The 23,440-nt window shown below is 50.2% G+C and overlaps 2 protein-coding genes across 2 annotated transcripts; both read left to right on the top strand.

The window, feature by feature from the left end:
- Positions 1-484: 484 nt before the first annotated feature.
- Positions 485-2,754, top strand: LOC136550770 (eukaryotic translation initiation factor 5A-1/2-like). The gene is made up of 6 exons (XM_066542367.1): positions 485-610; positions 739-886; positions 1,902-2,024; positions 2,114-2,170; positions 2,271-2,345; positions 2,423-2,754. The coding sequence occupies exons 2-6, from the start codon at positions 761-763 to the stop codon at positions 2,525-2,527; spliced, it is 486 nt and encodes a 161-aa protein (XP_066398464.1). The 5' UTR covers positions 485-610; positions 739-760; the 3' UTR covers positions 2,528-2,754.
- Positions 2,755-4,571: 1,817 nt separating this feature from the next.
- On the top strand, positions 4,572-6,717 carry LOC136550769 (pentatricopeptide repeat-containing protein ELI1, chloroplastic-like). Its single transcript, XM_066542366.1, has one exon. The coding sequence runs from the start codon at positions 4,605-4,607 to the stop codon at positions 6,522-6,524; it is 1,920 nt and encodes a 639-aa protein (XP_066398463.1). The 5' UTR covers positions 4,572-4,604; the 3' UTR covers positions 6,525-6,717.
- Positions 6,718-23,440: the final 16,723 nt, after the last annotated feature.

Here is a 23,440-nt window from a genome sequence, read left to right as displayed (position 1 = left end):
TTATATACCACATATGCTTGAGCCCTGCTCTACCTCTAGCAACATCCCTATTCAAGGGATGACCCTTCCTAGAGCCAGCTTTGATTTCTCTGGTTCCAACTTGGGACACATGCTCCATTTCCCCTATATATTATGCTATTTCCAGCCACTTGTGATTTTAGCAAAATATAAAAGTTGTCATTTTCAACCGACTTCATGGCAATTTTCGATTGTCACTTAAAAAAAAACTCTTGACCGAACAAATTTCTATTTCATATCACAATATGGTACCGTTTCATCATATACCGCTTTCATCTCTAGGTTAGAAATCCATTTCGCGTGGAATGATAGAATAGAAGATAGCAACCGGTAGCAAAGATCGTCAAGGTTCCATGAAAAAAAAAAGACGAAGGTCCACCACACGACCTCAATGGGCCTTTAACGCGTTCCTCAGATGCCCGTCCAAATCGACATGGGCTGGCCCATCCCGAGAGACAGCCCAATACCCGTCCCAATCCACATCCCGTCGGCCGTCGCCCTCAGATAAAAATCTGGCAGAACCCGAGTTCTAGAACCCTAGCCTCGCGGTCGCGGATCCGTCCTGCAAATCTCCTCTCCCACTTCTCCGCCGGTGAGCAGCGACCAGCGTGTTCCTCGATTCAGATCTCTTGAAATTTATCAGCTTTCTGCCTTTTTTCTGATATTTTCTGTGCTCTTCTTCTTCTTGCTGCCGCTGTTCCTCTGTTACTGCTGCTATAGGATCCCTGTAAGATTCCCGGAGATGTCGGACTCCGAGGAGCACCACTTTGAGTCCAAGGCCGACGCCGGCGCCTCCAAGACCTATCCGCAGCAGGCCGGCACCATCCGCAAGAACGGCTACATCGTCATCAAGGGCCGTCCCTGCAAGGTGAGATTCACCATCTCCCACTCTGTCGCTTGTTAAGGCATGCAATTGATCTCATGGCTTGTTCTATTGTTGGGGAAAAAAATACTTTCCTGTTGGTAGCCTTTTGTTTTAATTCCCGTAGCTTAGAGATGCATCAAGTGCTACATCTGTTACATCAACCGATGTGGATAGATATCTATACCATTGACTTAGAGTATTGCTCCGTAGCATAAAGATTTGATCTTTAGTTTGGTGCCTTTAGTAAGGTTTCAATTTTTCAACAATTTCCATCTGGCTTATGTGCTCCATGGGGCTATTTTCCATGTAGTGGTTCTGTAATATGTGTGCCATGTCCTCTGAATCTGTCTAAACATTTTCTGTACTTAATGATGATTATTACTGAACAACTAGACAGCCTTGTGGATTAGCAAGCTATCCATCCTGAATTATATCACATACCTGTCTCAAAAAGGTGTTTCAGTTGATTTATGAGACAACAAGGTCCTGCAAGATTATTTGGAGAAAGCAGACTTAAACTAGAACTTGCCATTTGGTGGTTCTGAATGATATGTTCAGTTCAACAATGCGGGTTAAACTAGAACTATTTCCATGTAGTTTTTTTTTTTCTGGCTTCTACTTGGCAAAGGAGTTCTTTTTTGCTCCTGGCACCTTTCCTTCCACATAGTTGCTATTTGTAGCAGTGTCCATCATTGATGAATTGTTGTTTGGAGTCATTATCCACTTGTGGTGGTACGAGTTGATAGGCAACATTCAACTATTCTGTCATTTGTGTCTAGCTTGGTTATACATGTTTTCATACTGGACTCCAATATTTTTCTTGCTGCCCTATTTGCTTACCTGGAGTTGGGGATGGTAACTAGAATGGCATTTTTATTACTTTGTTATATTCCTTTCTGGTTTGCACATCTGCTTTGGTAGCTATATTCTCTCATTAGATCTATCAATTCTCTTAGCGTGATGCTCATGTCAAGCAACCCTTGATCTGACAATAATTTTGGTATACGCTTTGTTTTAGGTTGTTGAGGTCTCCACTTCCAAGACTGGGAAGCATGGCCATGCCAAGTGCCACTTTGTTGCCATTGACATTTTCACTGGAAGGAAGCTTGAGGATATTGTTCCTTCTTCTCACAACTGTGATGTAAGCTATCAGTATTACTCCTTGTGTTGCCTTTTTCAGTTAAGTGCACAGAATTTGTTAACCTTTTGTCTTATGCCTGCATTGTACAGGTTCCACATGTTAATCGTGTTGAGTATCAGCTGATTGACATTTCTGAAGATGGATTTGTGCGTTTGCTTATTCCAACCTGGCCTCTGTCTGTCCATCCAACTTTGTCTTTTTGGCAAGTACATTCCGGTTTGTAACATTGATGATGGCATTTTACAGGTCAGCCTTTTGACTGAGACTGGCAGCACTAAGGATGACACCAGGCTTCCCACTGATGAAGCTCTGCAAGCCCAGGTCAGTTAGCCAAATAAGCCTATTGCCTCTTTCGCTTCTGTTCCAAATCTCTTAGACACTTTACTTGACATCTGCAGATCAAGAGTGGATATGATGAAGGAAAGGACATCCTCCTGACCGTGATGTCTGCCATGGGTGAGGAACAGATCTGTGCTGTCAAGGAGATTGGGGGCAAGAACTAAAGCTGCTTCTTCGCACCCGCTATTTGAGGGTAATACCTGTTGTCTTGTGCTTAGAGTTGAGAAGCTGAGTTGAGATACATACATAGGTGTTTAAGTTATCTGTGGTTTTGGGTACCTGGAATTTGTTGAGATGGTGTTATTACTTTGTGGTACTTGGTTATCGATCTCTGTTATCTTTTTTGAACTGAAGTAACTCCGGTTATCAATGGGAATGAATTGCTTATATATATTCAGTTGATTATGGTGTGCCCTGGTTGTGAATGCTGCAACAAATGAAGCAAGCACTTTTGTGGGTGGAAGCAATTCAGTTGGTTGCTTTCTGTTATTTCTCAAATGACGATGAATGTGTCTGCCACTTCTATCCTCTGTTATGTAAATCTGTATTTCAAACTGGACATTACCTAGTTAGCTGTGAAAAATATCCATAAACTAAGTATTTTCTCACTATATTTTAAAACAAATTTTATTTTATTTGGGATTAAGTCTATTTCTGGCCCCTCAATTATTGTGTCGGTCTAATTTTAACTTTCAACTACAAAACCGTCTAGTACCGGTATTTCAACTGTTAAAACCGTTACCTGGGGCAAAGGCAAGGCTGTTTTGACCTACGTTGAACGGTTGTACCGGTATTTCAACTGTTAAAACCGTTACCTGGGGCAAAGGCAAGGCTGTTTTGACCTACGTTGAACGGTTTTCCACCCGAAATGGCAATTGTAAACAGTGGGCCCGGTAACAAAAGGTTCCATACATGTAAAAAACGAAGGGAGCATTTTTTATGTTGACTCCATGCACATTTGGCCAGCTCAAACATGGCTCTCAAACAAGTTGCTCCCGTCGCCCTCCTGCTCACTGTCCTCGTCGCTGCGCCGCTCGTCGTTGTCGCCGGTGGCAAAAAGAAGCCTGCTAGTGCTGCTGCTCCCACGTCACGCCACGATGGTCGGAGGCTGCCGCTGCCACCGTCGCCGCGGGGTATCCCGCTGCTGGGCCACCTCCACTTGCTGGGCGCGCTGCCGCACCGCTCGCTGGCGTCCTTGGCGCGCACGCACGGCCCAGTGCTGCTGCTCCGCCTAGGCCGCGTGCCCACCGTCGTGGTGTCCTCCGCGGCCGCCGCCGAGGAGGTGATGCGGGCGCCATGGCCGAGCGCCTCCTCTACGGCTGCGACGTCGCGTTCACGCCCTACGGCGAGTACTGGCACCTCAGCGCGCGCCGCGTCGAGTCCTTCCGCCGCGTCCGGGAGCAGGAGGCCGCCCGCGTCGCCGCCTGGGCCAGCGCCGGCGTCGGAGGCGCGGCCGTCGACCTCAGCGAGCTCCTCACCGAGTACGCCAACGTCGTTGGTGATGTAGACGACGGAGGGCGTGTTCTCCTGGAAGAGGCGCACGGTGGCGAGCTCGTCCGCCTGCAGCTTCTGGGGCGTCGCCGACGACCAGCGACGCGGAGGTGAGCGCCACGATGAGGGAGCCCGCGGCCAACGACAGCAGCCGCCCCACGGCCTTGGCAGGGACTAGCTCGCGGAGCCGCCGTAGCAGCGCCCACGGCCACGGCGAGGGGAGGGCGAGCGAGGAGGCGGAGGCGGGCGCGGGCTTGGTGGCCGCGGCGCGCGCGAGGTGCCTGAGGAAATGACGCGGGTGGCATGGCGGCGGGAGCGGGGGCGGAGGACGCGGCGGCGGCCATCGGGGCTGCCGTTGCTTGTGTTGTGCGCGCGTGGAGCAGGACAGTGGTGCGAGCGCAGCCGCCCACGCCCGGAGGTGTTTGGACGATGAGTGGACCCGCTGCGTTGCTGCTGCTTGGTGCAGTGGCACTACTTGCCTGGGCTGGCTCGTCAATACTGCTCAATATCGATCAAAACAGTTTTGCACCTGTAAAAGTGAATGGTTTTTAATAGTTGAGGTACCGATACTAGATGGTTTTATAGTTCAGGGTTAAAATTAGATCAACACAATTAATCCTTTTATTTAAGTTCCAAACAAGACCCCGTCCTCTGTTAACCGAGCATTTGGCGCCTTTTACGGATACTATCGCTTATGGCTGCCGCGCTCAGTGAAGATAAGCTACGGGGCCACTTAGCTTCTCCCATCCCATGTCCACCACCGCCGTGCTCCCCTCCCCGGCATCGACCAGGCACACGTCCGGCGGCAGTGTCCAGCATGGCGCCCTCACGGCGGACCGCGCGGCGGCGCTGCTGACGGGCTGCGCGTCCGCGCGCCGCGCATCGGAGCTCCAAGCCGCGGCGGTGCGCGCCGGCGTGGACCAGGACAAAGCCGTGGACTTCCGTCTCCAGCGCGCGTACGCTGCGTCCGGCAGGCTGGACCTCGCCGTGGCGCTGCTCCGCCGCACGGCCGACCCGACCGCCGTCTTCTACACCTCCGCCATCCACGCGCACTCCTCCCGGGGCCTCCACCAAGCGGCGCTGGCGCTCCTCTCGGAGATGCTGCTGTCGCACGGCCTCCTCCCCACCGCGCACACCCTCTCGGCGTCCCTCCCCGCGTGCGGCGGCCTCGCGGTCGGCCGCGCGCTGCACGGGTACGCCGTGAAGCTGGCGCTCTCCGGCGAACCGTACGTGGCCACCGCGCTGCTGGGCATGTACGCGCGCGCCGGGGAGGCAGCGGCGGCGCGGGCGCTGTTCGACGGGATGCGGCCGGACCCGCACGTGGTGTCGGTGACGGCGATGCTGACCTGCTACGCCAAGATGGGCCTGCTAGACGACGCGCGCAGCCTGTTCGACGGGTTGCCCAGCAAGGACCTCATCTGCTGGAACGCCATGATGGACGGGTACACGCAGCACGGGCGGCCCAGCGAGGCGCTGCGTCTGTTCCGGCGGATGCTGAGGTCGGGCGTGGAGCCCGACGAGGTGTCGGTGGTGCTGGCGCTCTCGGCGGTGGCGCAGCTGGGCATGGCGGAGTCCGGGAGGTGGCTCCACTCGTTCGTGAACAACAGCAGCCGCCGGGTCCGGCTCAACGCCAGGGTCGGCACGGCGCTCATCGACATGTACTACAAGTGCGGGAGCCTGGAGGACGCCGTCGCCGTGTTCCGCGACCTCGGCGGCGACGTCAGGGACATTGTCGCGTGGAACGCCATGATCAACGGGTATGCGATGCACGGGCACAGCCGGGAGGCGCTGGCGGCGTTCGACCAGCTGCGGGCGCAGGGACTCTGGCCTACCGACATCACCTTCATCGGCGTGCTCAACGCGTGCAGCCACTCTGGGCTGGTCGACGAAGGCCGCGAGCTGTTGGCGTCGATGGAGGAAGAGTACGGCATCCAGCCCAAGGTCGAGCACTACGGCTGCATGGTGGACCTCCTCGGCCGCGCCGGGCGCGTCGAGGAAGCGTTCGACCTCGTGCAGAGCATGAAGACGACGACGACGGCGAAGCCCGACGCGGCGATGTGGGCGTCGCTGCTCGCGGCCTGTCGGCTCCACAAGAACATGGCACTGGGCGAGCGGATCGCCGACCACCTCGTGGCCAACGGGCTGGCCAACTCCGGCACGTACGTCCTGCTGTCGAACATCTACGCGGCGGCGGGGAAGTGGCGGGAGGTGGGGCGGGTGCGGTCGATGATGAGGGCGAGCGGCATCCAGAAGGAGCCCGGGTGCAGCGCCGTGGAGGTGGGGCGGCGTGTGGTGGAGTTCGTGGCCGGGGACCGGAGCCACCCGCGCGCGGCGGAGATCTACGCCAAGCTGGATGAGGTGAAGGGCATGGCGCGGGCGCGCGGGCACGTGCCGCGGACCGAGCTGGTGCTGCACGACCTCGACGACGACGACGCGGCCAAGGAGCAGGCGCTGGCGGTGCACAGCGAGAAGCTGGCCCTGGCGTTTGGGCTCATCAGCACGCCGCCTGGGACGGCGATCAAGATCGTCAAGAACCTCCGGGCGTGCGCCGACTGCCACGCCGTGCTGAAGCTGGTGTCGGAGGTGACGGGGAGGAAGATTGTGTTCAGGGATAGGAGCAGGTTCCACCATTTCGTCGACGGGTCATGCACTTGTGGAGATTACTGGTGAATGGTGATGCGATGCATGCAGGATGGCAGCTGAACAATGTGTAATCAGTGCATAACATAGTCTGATTAAGCATAAAAGTAAATGGCATTGACATCTGAAGTGTTAATGTAAACAGTCAACTAATTTTGGTACAATGAAGCAACAACGTGTAACTGTCTTTTCCTTTTCAAATATAAAAAGGATAACAAATGAACTCGTCTTTGATTGTTGTCAATGTAATCTAACAGGAACATACAATTTATATACTATTGTTTGTTGCATAAGGCGTTGATTCTGAAGATAAGGGACAAAAGTGTCTGATCAAACATTAGAGTGAAGGTACAAATTTCTGAAGCACATGATGGAAGCTAGACACGGAACAAAAAAGCTTCGAATTAACCATGGATGCATTTTTTTCCTGTTTTTGAGGAGGTGAAACAACATAATGCATGGAAGTACAGAGTACAGTTAATTTTTTTCATTCTTACAAATCGTAAGAGTTTCAGAGCTTTAGACAACATGATCAGAGTTTCAAAGCCCTTACGAGCTGGTGCTCCGACCATCGATGCTGGCGTTCGTGGACGTTAGTTACCTTGTCGAATGCATCGATACAAGCACATCTGCTCCCGTCCGCGCCCTCCCTAGTTGCTCCTTGCCTACTCCCGTCCGCCCTTGGCGTGCCCTTGTGCTCTCCTACCCCATCTGGTCGTTGGTATGGCTACCCTCCTACCCCGTAAACACTACTTGCTGCCAGGTGCTCGCCACCAATGGCTTGCTCTGTCGTTCTCTAGATCACTTGAGTGTTTCGTCTCATCATATTCTGGGTTGCGTGGACCTTGATCTTCTCTCTAGATCTCCTCGTTCTCCTCGTGGCGACCCTCCCCCTTTGAGGCTTCCTTCCCCCAAATGGCCTTGGTGGGCGTTGGTTGGAGCTCAGATGCGCTCATAGGCGATGCTACTCACAGCTGCCGTCTGATGGCTTCGACTCAATGCCTTGCAGCCTCCTGGCTGCCGTCTGTCGGATCCCACTCAATTCCTTACAGCTGTATGTGGTGTGGAGCTCTTCGGAGTATGTCTTTGGTGGTGGCACATGTTAGGAAATTGTGCTTGCAGTCGCTTTGGTTAGTAGGCGGGTTTGATAGCTGAATCCTGTTGTGTTTGTTGTTGCTATGTTAAGTGTTGTAATCTCTCCCTCTCCTACTTCATGTACTTTCTCTAAACTTTGTATTGGGATTGGCACCAAGCCCTTCCACCCCCAGCTTGCCCGGCATATGTGGAATGAAAATTCAGGTGGGGAGATCTTATCGCCCCCGGTGTTGACCTTAAAAAAAAAGCTTGAGAGCAACATCCAACCGAGGGTACAGAGCAAATGGAAAATTGTACTAGCTTTCAAGAAATAGCAATACATGTTAATATAAATCTAGAGCAAAGTCTTCCGTTCAAAAAATCTAGAGCAAAGTCACCACATGTTCAATTTGAGAGTGATTAAATGAAACTTACTGTTGAATTGTGATGAGATGCATGCAGGATGGCAGCTGGGTGACTGCACATACAGTTGTAGTTTGAATGTATACAGGCAGGCAGGGAGGCAGCGAGGTGACGCAGCGGAATTTGCAGATATTAGTGGGAAACACAAAGTCATGTTATAAGAGAGACAAAGTTTCATGTTCAGTGGGAATACAAAATTTCAGTGGGTGTATGTGTATCAAAATAAAATCTATAGAAATAGTCAGGGACTGCACAAAAACAAGCAAAAAGAAAAAATTACATGACTTGCCGGTTTTTCATGACTGCTTTCTTTTCAGATGCCACTACCACTGTCCACTGAGCTAGCTTTCACCATGCATAGCCTGAAAAAATTATCACAAAGACCGCAGAAAACAAGGTCACTGTGTATATTCATAGTTTCATACCACACCAGAGTCATCAACTACGTAGCAAACATAAAACCTATCCAACTTACTGTTTTTCATTGTCAGATACCGTTTGCACATTGCCGAGGTATCAGCTTCTCCCCTGAAGATGAACCCGTTCCTTGTTTTTCCAAAGTTGGCAGCAGCAAAAGAGCCACAAGATCGAGTCTCAAGGCATTGCACGCAGTGTAGTGTAGCTCGGCGATGACAAAGTGGAACATGGATGTTATTTTTCACAGAACTGAACTGCAAAGGCACACCTGACCTGACCCTGCAATTATGGGATGTGCTGTTTCATGCCTCTGATTGCAGATCTCACACTGCGGCTGCGGACTAGTATTAACGATCCTTTTTCGGTTTGTGCCCTGTGTAAAAATATAGGATCACTATGAGCAGATCTAGCGGGTGGGAACTTCACTAATCATGACATAAACAGTAGATTATTCTAGTATATGAACTAGAGAGAAAAAAGAGAGGTAGAAGGGGCTGACCGTCCTGCTTGGAGGCGGATGAAGCCATGGAGTCGGTGGCGAGGTCGACCCTGGGGTGAGGGACTCCGGTGAAGGTGCTGTGGTGCTCTGTATCTTGCGGATTTCAGAAAAGAAAAAGGCCCTGAAAAACTGTTTTTCTTCACAAAAATTCCCTTGCAGCCTTGTTCATTTCGTATCTTCGCTTTATTAGCTCCGTTTTTGTTAACGGTTCTTCCGCTCCGAAGTTCGCAGCTACAGATATAGAATTCATATATGCATATTCACGATGGTCTTTTGATTTTTTGTTTATTTGCATCCATGTTTACACGTGTGCTCGCTGCTTGATGCGTTTAGATGAGCGGCTCGTGACCATTGAACGAAAGTTGACGAATAGCTTACCATTACCTTTCTTACATGTAAATTTAAAAGCACATTCATTCCATTCCATATTTTTATTCGTGTAAAGAATTTATTTATAATTTTGTACCACTAATATGCTTTTTTCGAGAATTTAAATGCATTTATGCCTATTTACTGGGATAACTTACCATTTTGAGATACACGTGTTGTAAAAATGATCCTTAAATTCTAAAGAAGCATATATGTTAGTACGTTTGTACTTTTTAGCATCACGTGCAAACTTGGAAGGAAAAATTCAATATCTTGTATACTTATGCATCAATTTTGTTAGTCTCTTTTAAGTTTCTAAAAATTAATAATGCTTAGATATTATAAAAAAAAGTTATAAAATTGTGGTGGCGACCAAATTGCATCAGTATTACATCCCTGAAAAATAAATTTCATTATGTAAGTAGAATTGTGGTAATCATATGCTACACTTGGCCTTCCTTACAGAGGACTTGCTGGCCGCGCCTGTAGAGGCCCACTCAACGTGAATGCGTCGTCACCGGTCTTTTATGCACTTTCAATTGTTTATGTAAGTTATTGTGTAAAAGGCTTAAAAACAGGATGCCATAGATGCCACAATAGTTGGTATGCTTGGCGATCCGAACGAGGTATATGTCAGCTCCGTCCAGTTTATGATGTACATCCTTCTTTTCGTTTATGGCCGTGTTTAGTTCAGCCGAATTGGCGCCGGCAGGAACACCGCAGCGACACTGTAGGTACAGTGTCGTTTTGTTTTTATTTGATAATAATTGTTCAATTGTTGACTAATTAGACTCAAAACGTTCGTCTCGCAAAGTACAACCAAACTGTGCAATTAGTTTTTGATTTCGTCAACATATAGTACTCCATGCATGTACCGCAAGTTTGATGTGACGGGGAATCTTCTTTTTGCATAGTGCCAAATTCTGGAATGTGGAGGCAACTAAACATGGCCCATAAAAGTTTCTTACTTGGCTTCTTTGACAAAAAGGCTCGTGCGGTATTCAAGAGATTCTTCTTCTGCCATTTAACCCAACTGACAAAAGAACTGCTCTGACCTATCTTGACTGGGAAGGAAGAATGCATCGGGTCAGCAAGGGTGCACCAGAGCAGGTACTCAGTTCTTTCAGCAAACATACATATAGGGGACTTCATATTTCCCACACACACCCCTATCAATCAATTGTGTAAACAAATTAAACAGATCCTTCATGGATCTTGCGCACAATAAGTCGGATATTGAAGGAAGGGTCAGAACTTTGATTGACAAATTTGCTGATCGTGGCTTTAGATCCCTTTGCTATTGCATACCTGGTTTTGAGCTCCCTTGCGGCCTTGACCTTCCAGTATTACTGAACTTATTTTTCGCGCCTGACTATCAACATTTATGTGCAGAAAGTGACTGATGGTAAGAAAGAGAGCCCTGGAGGCCCGTGGCATTTCACTGGGGCTCTTGCCACGACCCTCCTCGACATGATAGTGCAGAAACTATAAGAAGGGCAATCGATCTTGGTTTCAATGTCAAGATGATTACAGGTTTCACATTTTCATTCCTTTGTAGCCTGTTAATAGTAATAATATTTGTTTGCACATTAGGCTAGTGCTAATGAAGTCCTGCATTATAGTACTGATTCAGTTTTCTAGTCTCTAGCTTTTTTTTTTCTGTTCTTTTTGGGTTCAATCGGGTTAGTAATTCTGTAGCACAATATTTGAAGCAAACATGTGGTCGATGCATGTAGCAAACTGGAATGGGGTATAGCTACATCAGCTGAGCAATTTTAAATTAATCTTCCCCCTCAGGTGATCAGCTTGCTATTGCGAAGGAAACTGCACGTCGTTTGCGAAGGAAACTGCAGCCTTGTTCACTTCGAATCTTCGTTTTATTAGCTCCGTTTTTTGAACGATTCTTCCGCTCTGAAGTTCGCAGCGACAGATATAGAATTCATATATGCATATTCACGATGGTTGGTGTCCTGTTTTTTGGTTGTTTATTACTTGCTTCCATGTTTACACGTGTGCTCAATGCTCTTGACCATTGAACCAAAGGTGTCGAATAGCTTACCATTACCTTTCTTACATGTAAATTTAAAAGCACATTCATTCCATTCCATATTTTTATTCGTGTAAAGAATTTATTTATAATTTTGTGCCACTAATATGCTTTTTCCGAGAATTTAAATGCGTTTATGCCTACTGGGATAACTTACCATTTGAGCTTCACGTGTTGTAAAAATAAAAATGATCCTTAAATAAATTCTAAATAAGCATATATGTTAGTACGTTTGTACTTTTTAACACCACGTGCAAACTTACAAGGAAATATTCAATATCTTGTATACTATATGCATCAATTTTCGTAGTCTCTTTTAAGTTTCTAAAAATTAATAATGCTCAAATATCATCAAAAAAAAGTTATAGAATTTTGGTGGCGACCAAATTGCATCAGTTTGTTCCTACTTTTCTCTGTCCTCACTATGAATGAAGATGCATGGTGGTAAAATAGCTAACATTACCTTTTTCACATGTAAATTTAGAATCACCTTGCCCTTTTATTCACGTGGGTCCAATATGCCATCTTTATATGTTTCCAATATATGTAAGTAGAATTGTGGTACTCATCAACTGCATATCTGCATCCTATCATCATAGTTATCTGGTTTGTATGATTATTCATAGCAACTTTATCAGCTCCCAGTGTATGTATCTACTTGAGTTACCAGCTAAGTACTCTGAATTTTGGAGTTGCTCCTTTTTATTTCAGAATTTCTATTTATAGACGGCCGGTGCGCATAGTAAGGAATTGTATGATATTATGGAACTTTTCCTTTCAATTGACTCTAATTTCACATGAAAGTTTTTTGTAGTTGAAATGATTGTCTGATTTTATTTTTGCCTTTCGTCTATCTCATATGCTAAGCATGTTCCCACAAATAGAGCCAAGATGTTTGTGATGAGCACTATTTTTCCTTTTATGAAACTTGTCACAAAATTATCACTAAATGTTTAGCCATTTTGAATTTCAGGCAGTTTGTGAGGTGCTAGGTAGCACGCTTGATGGTTGGTAATTTGCTATATTGGAGAAATCAGAGAGCTGTTTTGGTGCCTGGGCCGGAAGCTTTTTATGGCTACTATCTCGGTTTCCTATGATCATATGGAGTGACCAGAATATAGATGCAAATATTTGTGATTGTATACGGAAAGGATTTTGCGGTTGTATATATGATTTCGTTGGAAATTTTACATATATGTATGTAGACGATGTTACACTAGAAATAGTGTTTTGTGAAACAATAGTAAATTAGTAATTTCTGTGATTATAACAGCAATGATTGATTCGAGAGGCATGTGAGCAAAAAGGTTTATTAGTGGCTGCTAAGAGATTATTGTGCTGCCGAACAAATATTCTAATTGTCTTGTGGATTTATCTTTGTTGTCACAACATTGCATCCAGGATTACCACAACCATCAATTAATTATAGTATTACACATGCACAGAACACTTTGGAAAAAAGGCAAAAACTGCTTCACGTGGCTACAGCCACACAAAAAAAGACCATTAATGTCCACCAATCTTGGAAAAGAAAAAAAAATACGTGTGTTTTCTAAGAAAAACGATCGTGACCATGTGGTATGGCCCATGGGCGACAGGACGATCGAGGTCATGCCCTCGCGGGGTGCGTGCGGGCGTATGAACGCTGGGCAGCAGGAGGCTAGGTCCTGGGTACCGGTCTCAATGGAAGTTTCATGGTAGTTTTATGTGTATTAAATAAATTGACGTGTCATAATTTAAACGAAGAGAGATGGAGATAATTTTGTAGGGATAAAACTTGTTTACACTGAACAGAGCCATGAAACTCTCACTAAGGCCTTGTTTGGATTGCAGAGCTGCTAAATTTAGTCCCTCCTAAATGGTTTAGTCTCATTTAGTCACTACAGAGTTATCAGAGAGAACTAAAACCCCTTTAGTCCCATTTAATCATAGTGTTTGGATAAAAAGTGACTAAATAAGACTAAATTTAGTCACTCCTAGCTGAACCAAACACCCCCTAAGAGCCGATTTGGTTGAAAGCTGCTAATTTCTAGCCAGCTAAAGCAGTTGCTAATTTTTAGCAACCCCTGTTTGGCTTGGGCTGCTAAACAGGACTAAACCTAACAACTGCCACCGTAGAATGACAAAAAAGCACCTAATTAATGCTAACCCCTGCCCCTGTGTTTTTGGCGCTAAAAACCATGTGTTGTCCTGCGATACAAACATGTAGAACGGGTAGTACATGATGTAAAAATATATGAACTCCGGAGAAAAAATAGCGTATGTAGCTTGACGATCAGTTGGAGCGAAGATGTATTTAATATAAACCGCTCGAACAGTTAGTGTGTAGAGCATCAACAGGACTATTCGGGGGTTCGGAAAATCGTTTGGAGAGTAAATATGGAGAAAATAGTTTGGAGAAACATTGCGGCAATATATGGAGACTGGAGAATATTTAGAAAAATATTAAAGCGTGACTTAGCTTTAGACAGAAAGTCTGGTCGGCGGCGTATGGCGCTATCTGGTCAACGAGAGGATGGACGTCTTCAACCTAGTTGGCGAATCTGCCCCTCAGGGCATGTTGGTAAGCGGCGGCGGCATTAGTGAACCTGAAGGGTAGGGTCGTAACCCCTAGAGTTTCCCGAGCAGCCTCTGATAGATGAAGGCGACCTCGGAAGTGGTTCCAAGATCGGATCTGTAGTTGCAGGCGCGGGGGTGGTCGGCGCAGAAACGATCTACACCGGCTCGAGGAGCTCTCCGACTCCGTCAGCGTTGATGACCCATGTGATGGATCCGACCGTGAAGATCTAGCCGGGCTGCGGAAGGGACGAAGAGCCTGCGAAAAAAGCCATCTTGTTCGACAAGGAAACAGCACGCACAGCCCCTACCTGGCGCGCCAACTATCGACAGAATATCGTCGGCAGTCCTCCGAGGGGTATCCCACGAAGGTAGATTGATCGGTAGATGAGCGTGAGATCAAGAACAAGAAGGCAACAGAGACACACGAGTTAGACAGGTTCAGGCCGTCAGTATGACGTAATACCCTACTCTTGTGGTCTATTGGTTTGTATTAGCTATCGTATGATATTGCGTGAGTTTGGAGGGGTCCCTGTCTGTCTTATATAGTCTGAGGAACAGGGTTATAAGTCGGTTCGATCTGAGAGATAATCAAAAAGTAATAACTGATTATAGGAATCTTGGGATCATACATATCCTAACAGATCTCGTAGTATCTTTGGGATATCTTCCAGATGTCTTACGGAAGGCACCGACCAAAGTCGTGCCTCGCAAGGCTTCGTCTTGTGGGCTGGGCCGCCCCTGAGGGCGCAGCCCATGTGGTCTGCCATGGATACCGAGGGCCATGCCACCACACTGGAGCAGCTCGTCTCACTCCCTACGCAGCCGGGCAATCGCCTTGGCATCCTGATCCACCCTCCGCTGCAGCGTCGTGGACCAGTCCTTGGCTTTTAGCTTGAGATCCCGCTCCGTCTCCAGCTCCGCCAGGAGCTCGACGGCCCACTGGCTGGCATCAGCGTCCTTCTAGAGCAGCTCGTCCTGCTCCTTTCGGACCCTAGCGGCCAACTCTTTGTCCTGCTTCACCCTCACCGATAGATCCTCTAACATCCCATGGATCTCCTCCACGTCCCGACGTGCCTCGGCTTCCCACTATTGGGCGGCAGCAAGCTGCGTGCCCACATCTCCTCGCAGCCGGGCCTCCTCAGTGAGGCGGTCCCATTCCACCTTTTGCTGGCGTAGGAACCGGGATTTGTCCCGGCTACGAGCAATGAGGGACTAAAAAGAAGACCGATATAAAAAATACAAAAATACAAAAACACGTGGAGAAAGAAGAAAGTGAGGGAGAAGATCAAGCGGATACCCGGCCATTGGGAACGATGACATCATGCTGGATGCCCTTGGCTGGCTCAAGGCATCCATCATAGCCGAGAACCCAATGTCGAGACTCTCCCGCTCCATGCTCTCGGCAGCATCGTCGAGCGAGAAGAGTCGTCGTTGGGTCTTGAGGAGCCATCCACTAGAGCGGCGGCTCACCCCGCGCGGGCGAGCGGCTACCCCTCGACATCAGGGTTGAGCCTGCTGGTCCTCTCCACCACCGCCACGGTGCCTGAGGACCCTCTAGCCGTGTCCCCCTCTGTCCGACCCGTCTCGGGCTCCGTCGCCTGGGCCACTAGAGGCGCAGATTGCACCGCCCCCTCAGACACCACCGTGACTGTGTCTGGCTGCTCCTAACTTGGCACGGTCACGGCCACCTCCGCTTGCGACGCCGAGGCCTTGGCTTGCGGCGTCGCGCCCACCATAGAGGGAGCCACAAGCGCGGGCGGTAGCCCCGTCCGCTCCAATGTAGGCAATGGTGTCACCTCCGCCATCGTCTGCTAGGCAACCACCAAGGGCGCCTCTTCAGCCCCGGCGCCTGCTTGACCCACCGAAGGCGCGGGCGCCACCACAGGCGGCACCTAACGGGCCAACGAGGCCGCAACGTCGGTTCCGCTCCTGCCCAAAATAGGGGCGACGTCGGGCGACGACGTCCCTCCTGCCTGAAAAGCAACGCTCTTCTTGGGCGCCAACGCCAAAGAATGGCCCTGTCGCAAGAATCTACAAGAGGTAAAAGGCATAAGGTCAGAATAGAAAAACAAAAAAAAGAAGGGGGAAAAACAAGGGAATCGGTTTCCTACTCTGGCGCTTTTGGGCGGCAAGAACGTTTTGGGGATGAACCCCTAGATCCCTGCTCCAACTCATCTGGGTGGGACCGTTTCGAGCCTACCCCCTGCTCCCGGGCAGGGGAGCTCATCTCCCTTATCACCGAGGGTGCGGCAACGGAGCCATCCCTCTCTGTCGATACCTCGGGCATGGCGGCAAATCCACCCGCCCCCATTAGCTCATGGGGTGCGACAATAGAGCCGCTCCCTCCATCAGCACCTCGAGGGCGGTAGTAGATCTGCCTCCCCCCATCCACCGATCCTCCACCGACACCCCGGGTGTAGCAGCGGATCCACCGGCTCCCACCGGCCTTGAGGACGGGCCGATGGTTTGGCCCGCCTCTACCGGCCTCACGGACTCACTTCCCCCCACATGGAATGGGAAGGGTCCCTTCGTGGATAATTGGGCGCCTATCAGTGAATCTTTGCCCTGTAGGACATCCCAATCCACGTCGGCAACTACCTCATCAAACTCATCATCGTCGTTGTCGTCATCGTCACTTCCTATATCCTCTCCTCGATCCCATGCTTGCTGCTTTCGTAGCATGTCCTTCTTCTTGAGCTCCCTCGTCCTCTTATCCCACACAGCCACGGTGCGATTCGCTGCCGCCAGGATTCGGTCCTTCGGCTATGGAGCTGGGCTATCCCCAAGGACGAGTCTCTTTGGCTGGTCCTGCTATCCTGAGGTCAGCATCAAGGGGTCAAAAATTCAAGTAAATAAAAGGCACGGGAAAGGGGAACTTACGAAATCAATGAACCCCGGTTCCGGGCACATTGGAGGATGTCCCGACACCGGATATATGAAGTCAAGGACAACGCTGGTGGTGTCCTTTGAAGGCTCCATCGCCTCCTTGATCCGCTGCGCCACTTCAGTGGGGGGGGGAGTGCTTCATCGACGAGCGCCGTCCCTTCAGACGATTCCCAAGCGCCATCAGGTATAGGGGGAGCACGCGGCTCATCAGTGGCGCCACCCTCCGCGTGTGGTAGACGCCGATGATCCCCGATCCCTTAACACCCCTCTCCTTCAGAATTTGGAGGGCGATGGGATGGTCCTTGATCCTTTTCTTGTCCTTGTCCGGGACACCCCACTTCCACGACCCCAGGGTCTCTTCGATGAGGCGCCCGGAGTACGCCGGCAAGGGGGTGGCCACGTCGTCCTTGACGTAAAACCACTGCGAATGCCACCCCTTGTTGGAGGTCGATAGACGCATCAATGGGTAGTCGTTCGCCCGATTGTTGCGCAGGTGAATGCTGGCACATCCCATCGGCACGCTCAGCTCCTGCTTCCTGACCCACTTCTTCGACAGGTTGATGGCAAAGAAATACTGCCACAGATCAAAGTGGGAACTAATCCCCAGGAATTCCTCGCACAGGGCGATGAATGCCGCAATATGCTAGATCTCATTGGGATTAAGGTGCTGTAGCACCACCTAGTAGTACTCCAGCAGCCCCCAAAGGAACTTATGAGCAGGTACGGTGAATCCCCGATTGTGGAAGAGAGCAAAGGACACGACATACCCTTCGGGCGGCGACGACTTGTCCTCATCACCAGGCAGCCACCACTCCTCAACGGCAGACAATGGGCGAAGGAAGCCACAGTGGACGAGGCTCTCCAGGCGCTGAGGGGTAATGTTGGATCTTCACCACAGCTCCATTGAAACGACGAGAAAGGGGGTGGACACGAGCTCAACGGCGGCTGTGATGTGGAAGCGAGCTGGACGACGACAGCAATACAGGTACGGAAGGCTCAGGCGATTGGCGGCGGAAACTATAGATGCGAAGGCAAGGAGGCGAAGTACAAAACCCTGGGGGTGAACCCCATGGCTTTATAGGGGCGACAGATACGAGAAGGGCAACCGTCTGCCTCGATCTCCAAACCTACCATGACACATCGCTGCGTCATGTCGCGAGATACGCGCCCACGATCCATATCCTTTCCCACCAGAATCGCACCGAACGATTCACCTTCCTGAGCGGACTGGACTCTTTTCCCATAGAGGGGATATGAGTCAAAAAGCTTCTTCTCTGGCCCGCCTGGGCCCAGGAGTCCAAGGGTCGGCCCAACAGTCTTGACGGCCGCACCAACGAGGGATGGGCCCACAAGCGACTAGGACTTAGGTACACGAGCATCAGGGGAGTCTCGATCAACAATTGAGTCCTTGCTAGGCTGACCCTGGATGAGATCCCCGTGAACGGGATACTAGGGTTCCCTTAAAACTATCTAGCTGATAAAAACCGAATCTCACAGCCTTACCCGTGAAGGGTCCGAAATTACCCCCCGGGCGATTCTATCCGAATCACCTAGGGGCTCGGGGGCTACACCCGTCGGGTGCACTCGTGCGCACCCGTTGGCAAGTCAAAATACCCCCCGGGTGATTCTATCTGAATCACCCGAGGGCTCAGGGGCTACTGTCGGGGACCTAATACCGGGGTACCCAATGAGGTGGAATTAATAACCATCGAGCGTTGACGCTTCTGGTCAGACAAGAACGCTACTATGCTTCTTGCCCAAACGATGGAAGATTGGTTCTACCTCGTCCGACCCTCGAGGGCTAGACTCCGCCTCGCTTAACATCCGAGGGCGGGCTCCGCCTCGCCCAACCTCTGAGGACAGGCTCTGCCCCACCCAATGGCTGAGGGCTAGCTCTGCCCTGCCCGATAGCTGAGGGCTGGCTCTACCCCACCCGACATCTAAGGGCTGGTTCCAACCCACCTGACGTCCGAGGGTGGGCTCCGCCTCGCCCGACGACTGAGGGCTGGCTCTGCCTCGCTCGATGGTTACACCCTGCTCCTTCATGCTGATAAACACAGGGTACGACAGGACATTCAAGTCAACTGTAGTACCAAGGACCGTGCCCTGCACGCCTATAGGAAGGTACTATCAGGATACAATGGGACGGGCGCTTTAAGCCCTTTCCGACCTAACAGTGCTCGAATAGTGTTGTAGGCGCCGACTTTTGTCCCACAGTGTTGTAGGCGCCGCCATCAGCCCTTGGGCACGGATACTAACACAGGCATACGACAACCGCTACAATCCAAGGAAGCACTCACATCATCTATAGTGACAAGCGTATAGTCATTTCCCTATCTACTCCCCATAGAGTCATGGCTCGGTGCCCTGACGCACCGCACCATCCACTGGGGGAGGATGGGACATGACCACTCGCAGAAGCAAAGTCAGAGCCTGGCCCTATCAGGATCGGCGGAACATGCTATCCCTAGCGTGGTCTGCCATGTCAGCAAGGCAGGCTCAAGGGAAAAGGAAGACCCAGCGCCCTCGAAGGACTTTCTCTGCCTTTGGTTTTTTCCTCTTTCTATCATCTGTAACCTCTGCTCCCCCCCTTGGTCTATAAAAGGGGGGGTAAGACACCCCACAAAAGGGAGATCAGTTCGACACATCACACACATAGCCAAGCAGCGACCGAGCTCTTGGTGTCCTTTCGACCATTCCATCAGAGACTTGGGACCTTCCCCTCTCTCGACCGTTTGTACCCCCTACTGCAAACCTTTTTCGGTACTGATAACACGAGTAGCAGTAGACTGGACATAGGGACATTCAGCCTGAACTAGTATAAACCTTGTGTCCTTTAGTGCACCATCCGGGTCTAACGCACAACAATTATAAATTTACTAGTCGATGTTTGTTCGAAACACCGACAATGACGTTGGTGTAGTCGATGTTGTTGAGGGCGTCGGCATGTCAACAGCGGCTTGCCTGGTTGATGATGTCGCGGGGCGGCGAGGGTGGCACTCCCGGTGACGCTCGTACCATTGGTGGTGGAGGTGGTAGGGCAAGGACCGTTGTTGGAGCATGTCGAGGTCGAGTGGTGGTGAAGTTGATGGGATGACCATTGTGGAAATATTGGAACTCCATGTTGTTGAAGTCCCAATTCAAGCGTCCGAGGCCAGCCAACCATGGTGTGCCCAAGATGACGTCGATGTCATTTCCTATGTCGAGGAGGAAGGCGTCGATGTAGAAGATTTTTGTGTCGATGCGTATCAGAACGTTGAAGGATGCTGCTCGGCAAGGAGTCTCATTGTCGCTGCCCATGAGTATGATAGAGTTGATGTGTTGTTCTCGGAGACCGAAGAGGTGAGCGACATTAACATCGATGATGTTGTGTGTTGCTCCTGTGTTGACCAGGATGTGGACGTCTGTGCCTGATATTACTCCTAAAAGGTACATAGGAGGCAGTCGCATACCGCGGATTGGTTGATACCTATCATCATCATGAGGCTATTGTTGATGCCATCGGTGTTGTAGTCGTTGATGGTTGTGATGTCGAACAAGTGCTTCCATTGTGGCCACGAGTGAAGGGCTCATCACAGTTGAAATAGAGTCCCACACGACGTTGTTCTGCCATCTCCTCGGGGGTGAGGTGCTTGAAGAGGCGCGGTGGAGGAGCTGGAGTTGTGTTTGATGTTGCTATTGTGATTGTTGGTGTCGAGAGGGTGCCTTTAATGGAAGTAGTTGAGCAGTTGGTTTGTTGGCCAGAGCTTTGTTGGCGTCAGCCATGACTGCTAGTCATCGCTCATATGCCCTAGCAAGGGACATGGCCATCTCCATGACCTGTGGGTTCTGAAGTTCAATATCTGTTTTCAAAGGTTCGAGGAGGCTTGTGGTGTACATGTTCACTTGTTGCTGCTCGTTGAGGGTTCCTACATGGGCGACATGTGCCAGGAAGCGCTTAGTGTAGTCGACGATAGTGCCTGTCTTGCGTAGAGATGTGAGCTTGCCCAGGGGTTATGTCTGGTTTGGGGGCTGAAGCGCTCATTGACACAGCGAGCGAAGAACACCCAGTTTGTCACCGCTTTCTCTTGTGTTAGGCGCATATACCATTGTTGTGCGCCACCTATCAGATGGTAAGATGCATACCAGACTTGTTTGGTTTTAGGGGTCTTTTGGCCCCTAAAGAATTGCTCGCAGTGGTTGAGCCATGGTAGAGGGTCTTCCTTGCCATCGTACATCAGGAGCGCCAGCTTGTGGGGGCATGGTGCTAGTATAGGAAAGTAGCCCGGTGAAGTTCCTGGGTGTGGCGGTGGTAGATTCGTCTTGGGGGGCTCGGACTTGTTGAAGTTGTTGAAGAGCTTGCCCTCCAAGTCGTCGACAATCCCCAAGATTGCCGATGACGTTGAGGACTCCTTTTGTTGCTTGAGGAAGGCTCGGGCGGCTTCCTCCATGGATTTCTTAGCCTCGGCCTCTAGCTTAGCGGCGGTGGCCTCATGGTTACGTTGGGCGTGAGCAGCTGCAGAGGTAGTATCATCGGTTTGGCCGTGTTGTTCGATGTTCATGAGGCAGTCATAGATGGTGGTGAATCTATCAGTGATCTCGTCGAACTTCAGGTGGAGATCGATGACGAGTTTCTCGAACAAAGCCTTGAAGTCACTGTTGTTTCTGTTGGCACCCATTGCAGCGGTGTGGGATCGAACTGGTCTTCGGATACTAGGTGTAACAAGCATGATGGGGGAGGGTGCTGGCGGTGGCTAGGTTTAGGAGGGTGGAGAGGGGGCGGCGGCGTAGGGAGAGGGAGAGAGGAGGTGACGGTAACAGAGAGAGAAGGGATAGAGGACTTGTGTTCCAAACAACTAAGAGTGCTTATCCTTATAAATTGGATTTCCCTTTCCTAACAAACTAGATTCTTAACATAATAATATTTCTCTTATTTGTAATTTTCTTCGGAAGGCGGCAGCACCGTGGGATTTGGCGCCCCAGCCCTGCGGCACCCCAGGGGCATGCTGGAAGCGGTGCAGGCCGACCCATGCCCTCCTTTGAGCCTCACTAGGCCTGTGCATCCTGGGCTGCGGACCTCTTATGAGACGTATTACAGATTATTTGCCTTTAATTTGCATAGTAAAAATCACCAATAGTAGATTTTGGTTAGATAGTTGGATTCACATTATTCTCATTTTTATTAGGAGATTTATACAGCGCCTTAAATGTCTGGCTGTTGTGTGTACCTATTGTGAGTTTAAGAAAAATGAAAGACGAGCCACATGCCCGCACGTGTACCGCGATATGGACGGGCTCAGGCGGCCAAGCCATGACATAAGTGATGTGACATCAATGAAGGTTATGCAGCTCCAAACTCAAAGCGAGTAGATTTCTATGCATTAGTTTCCATAGCCAAACTAAATTGGTGTAAACCTATTTCGCAATAACGAGTAAATTAGGACATAAACCGATTTGTAGTTGGAGAACTGGAGATAGATATTGATCTATCTACATGGAAGTCTAGGCACCCCATAAATATTAAAAGGTATAGCTGAATGAACAATCCAATATATCAATCTACTATTATACTTTTTTTAGATAATGGATTTTCATTAATCGGGCCTCTATATCCATGAAGGATATACACAGCTAAAAGGAAAAAAGAGCACTTAGACTCACACCTCAACAAAGAGAAGAACATACAACCAAAAAGAAAAAGCTAAGACCTCAGCACATCCCTTCTTCTCGGCATCATCTCCTAAAATGGCTAGATTTGGTGAGTGGAAGTCGTCAAGTCACCAGCGCCCCTAGTGCGCCATTGCTACAAACCTCTGCTAGTGCCATCTTTATCCTCTTCAAGTGAGCTGACACCACGTGTCGTTGGTTAGCCCACCTTCATCCGTCGTCATCTAGCCGATCAGATGCGAGCCAACAAGATCCGCTTCCGCTTCACCAGGTTCTAAGGCCTCCGCTGCCCATAGGGCAGCCACTGTCACTGGAATGACCATCGCCTCTACCGGAGTTCTCTGTCGCTGCCGTCGAGGATAACCTCTTCCGCCTAGACTCCTAGGTATCTATCACCCCTAGGGCAGCCGCTACCAACAGGACATGCCTCCACCTGATCGTCCTTCAGGCCACCAATGCCCCTACGGTTGCCGCCGCCATCGAGGAGGTTGGCCAAGGTGTGGAGACAAGCACGGCCAAGAAGTGGTCCGCCCGGCCACCACTACAAGCTAGCGCGCCTGGCCCGGCCGCCAACCGATGATGCACGAGTGCCAGACGAGCGCGGTTTCAGCCGCAGCCCCAACCACCTGGCCACCACCTGGCCTAGCCAACAAGCGCGCAAGGGGGCACAGTCACGCACGGGGGGCCTGATCGGGTCATCGTTTTCTGGCCGTGGCCTCGGACACCCGATCTTCGCTTGGCCTAGCCGGCGTGCATGCGCGGGGGAGCATGGGCCTAACCGAGTGGTCACCAGATCCACTAGATCTAATGAAGCCCCGTACCTTGCTCATCTCCGCATACAACATGTGCCCGGCCTTGGCATCCACCAACAGCTTCATGCTAAGTGCTTCCATCACCATAGGAGATGGAGCGCACCACGTCAGGGATGTCGTAGCCAGAGAAGATGAGGTCCTACTCCCGTAGCACCTCACGCGCCAGCACCGAGGAGGTGACCATGATGCCTAGATTGGCACCACGAAGACACCA

Source organism: Miscanthus floridulus, chromosome 4 (genome assembly GCF_019320115.1).
Source record: "Miscanthus floridulus cultivar M001 chromosome 4, ASM1932011v1, whole genome shotgun sequence".
Classification (NCBI taxonomy): domain Eukaryota; kingdom Viridiplantae; phylum Streptophyta; class Magnoliopsida; order Poales; family Poaceae; genus Miscanthus; species Miscanthus floridulus.
Note: the sequence above shows the minus strand (reverse complement) of the source record. Positions and strands in the feature narration are given on the sequence as shown.

Coding starts and splice junctions, on each gene's coding strand:
- LOC136550770 (XM_066542367.1), top strand. CDS start 761: ATGTCGGACTCCGAGGAGCACCACTTTGAGTCCAAGGCCGACGCCGGC. Junction 2,171..2,270: donor ACATTTCTGAAGATGGATTT/GTGCGTTTGCTT, acceptor GGCATTTTACAG/GTCAGCCTTTTGACTGAGAC. Junction 2,346..2,422: donor ATGAAGCTCTGCAAGCCCAG/GTCAGTTAGCCA, acceptor TGACATCTGCAG/ATCAAGAGTGGATATGATGA.
- LOC136550769 (XM_066542366.1), top strand. CDS start 4,605: ATGTCCACCACCGCCGTGCTCCCCTCCCCGGCATCGACCAGGCACACG.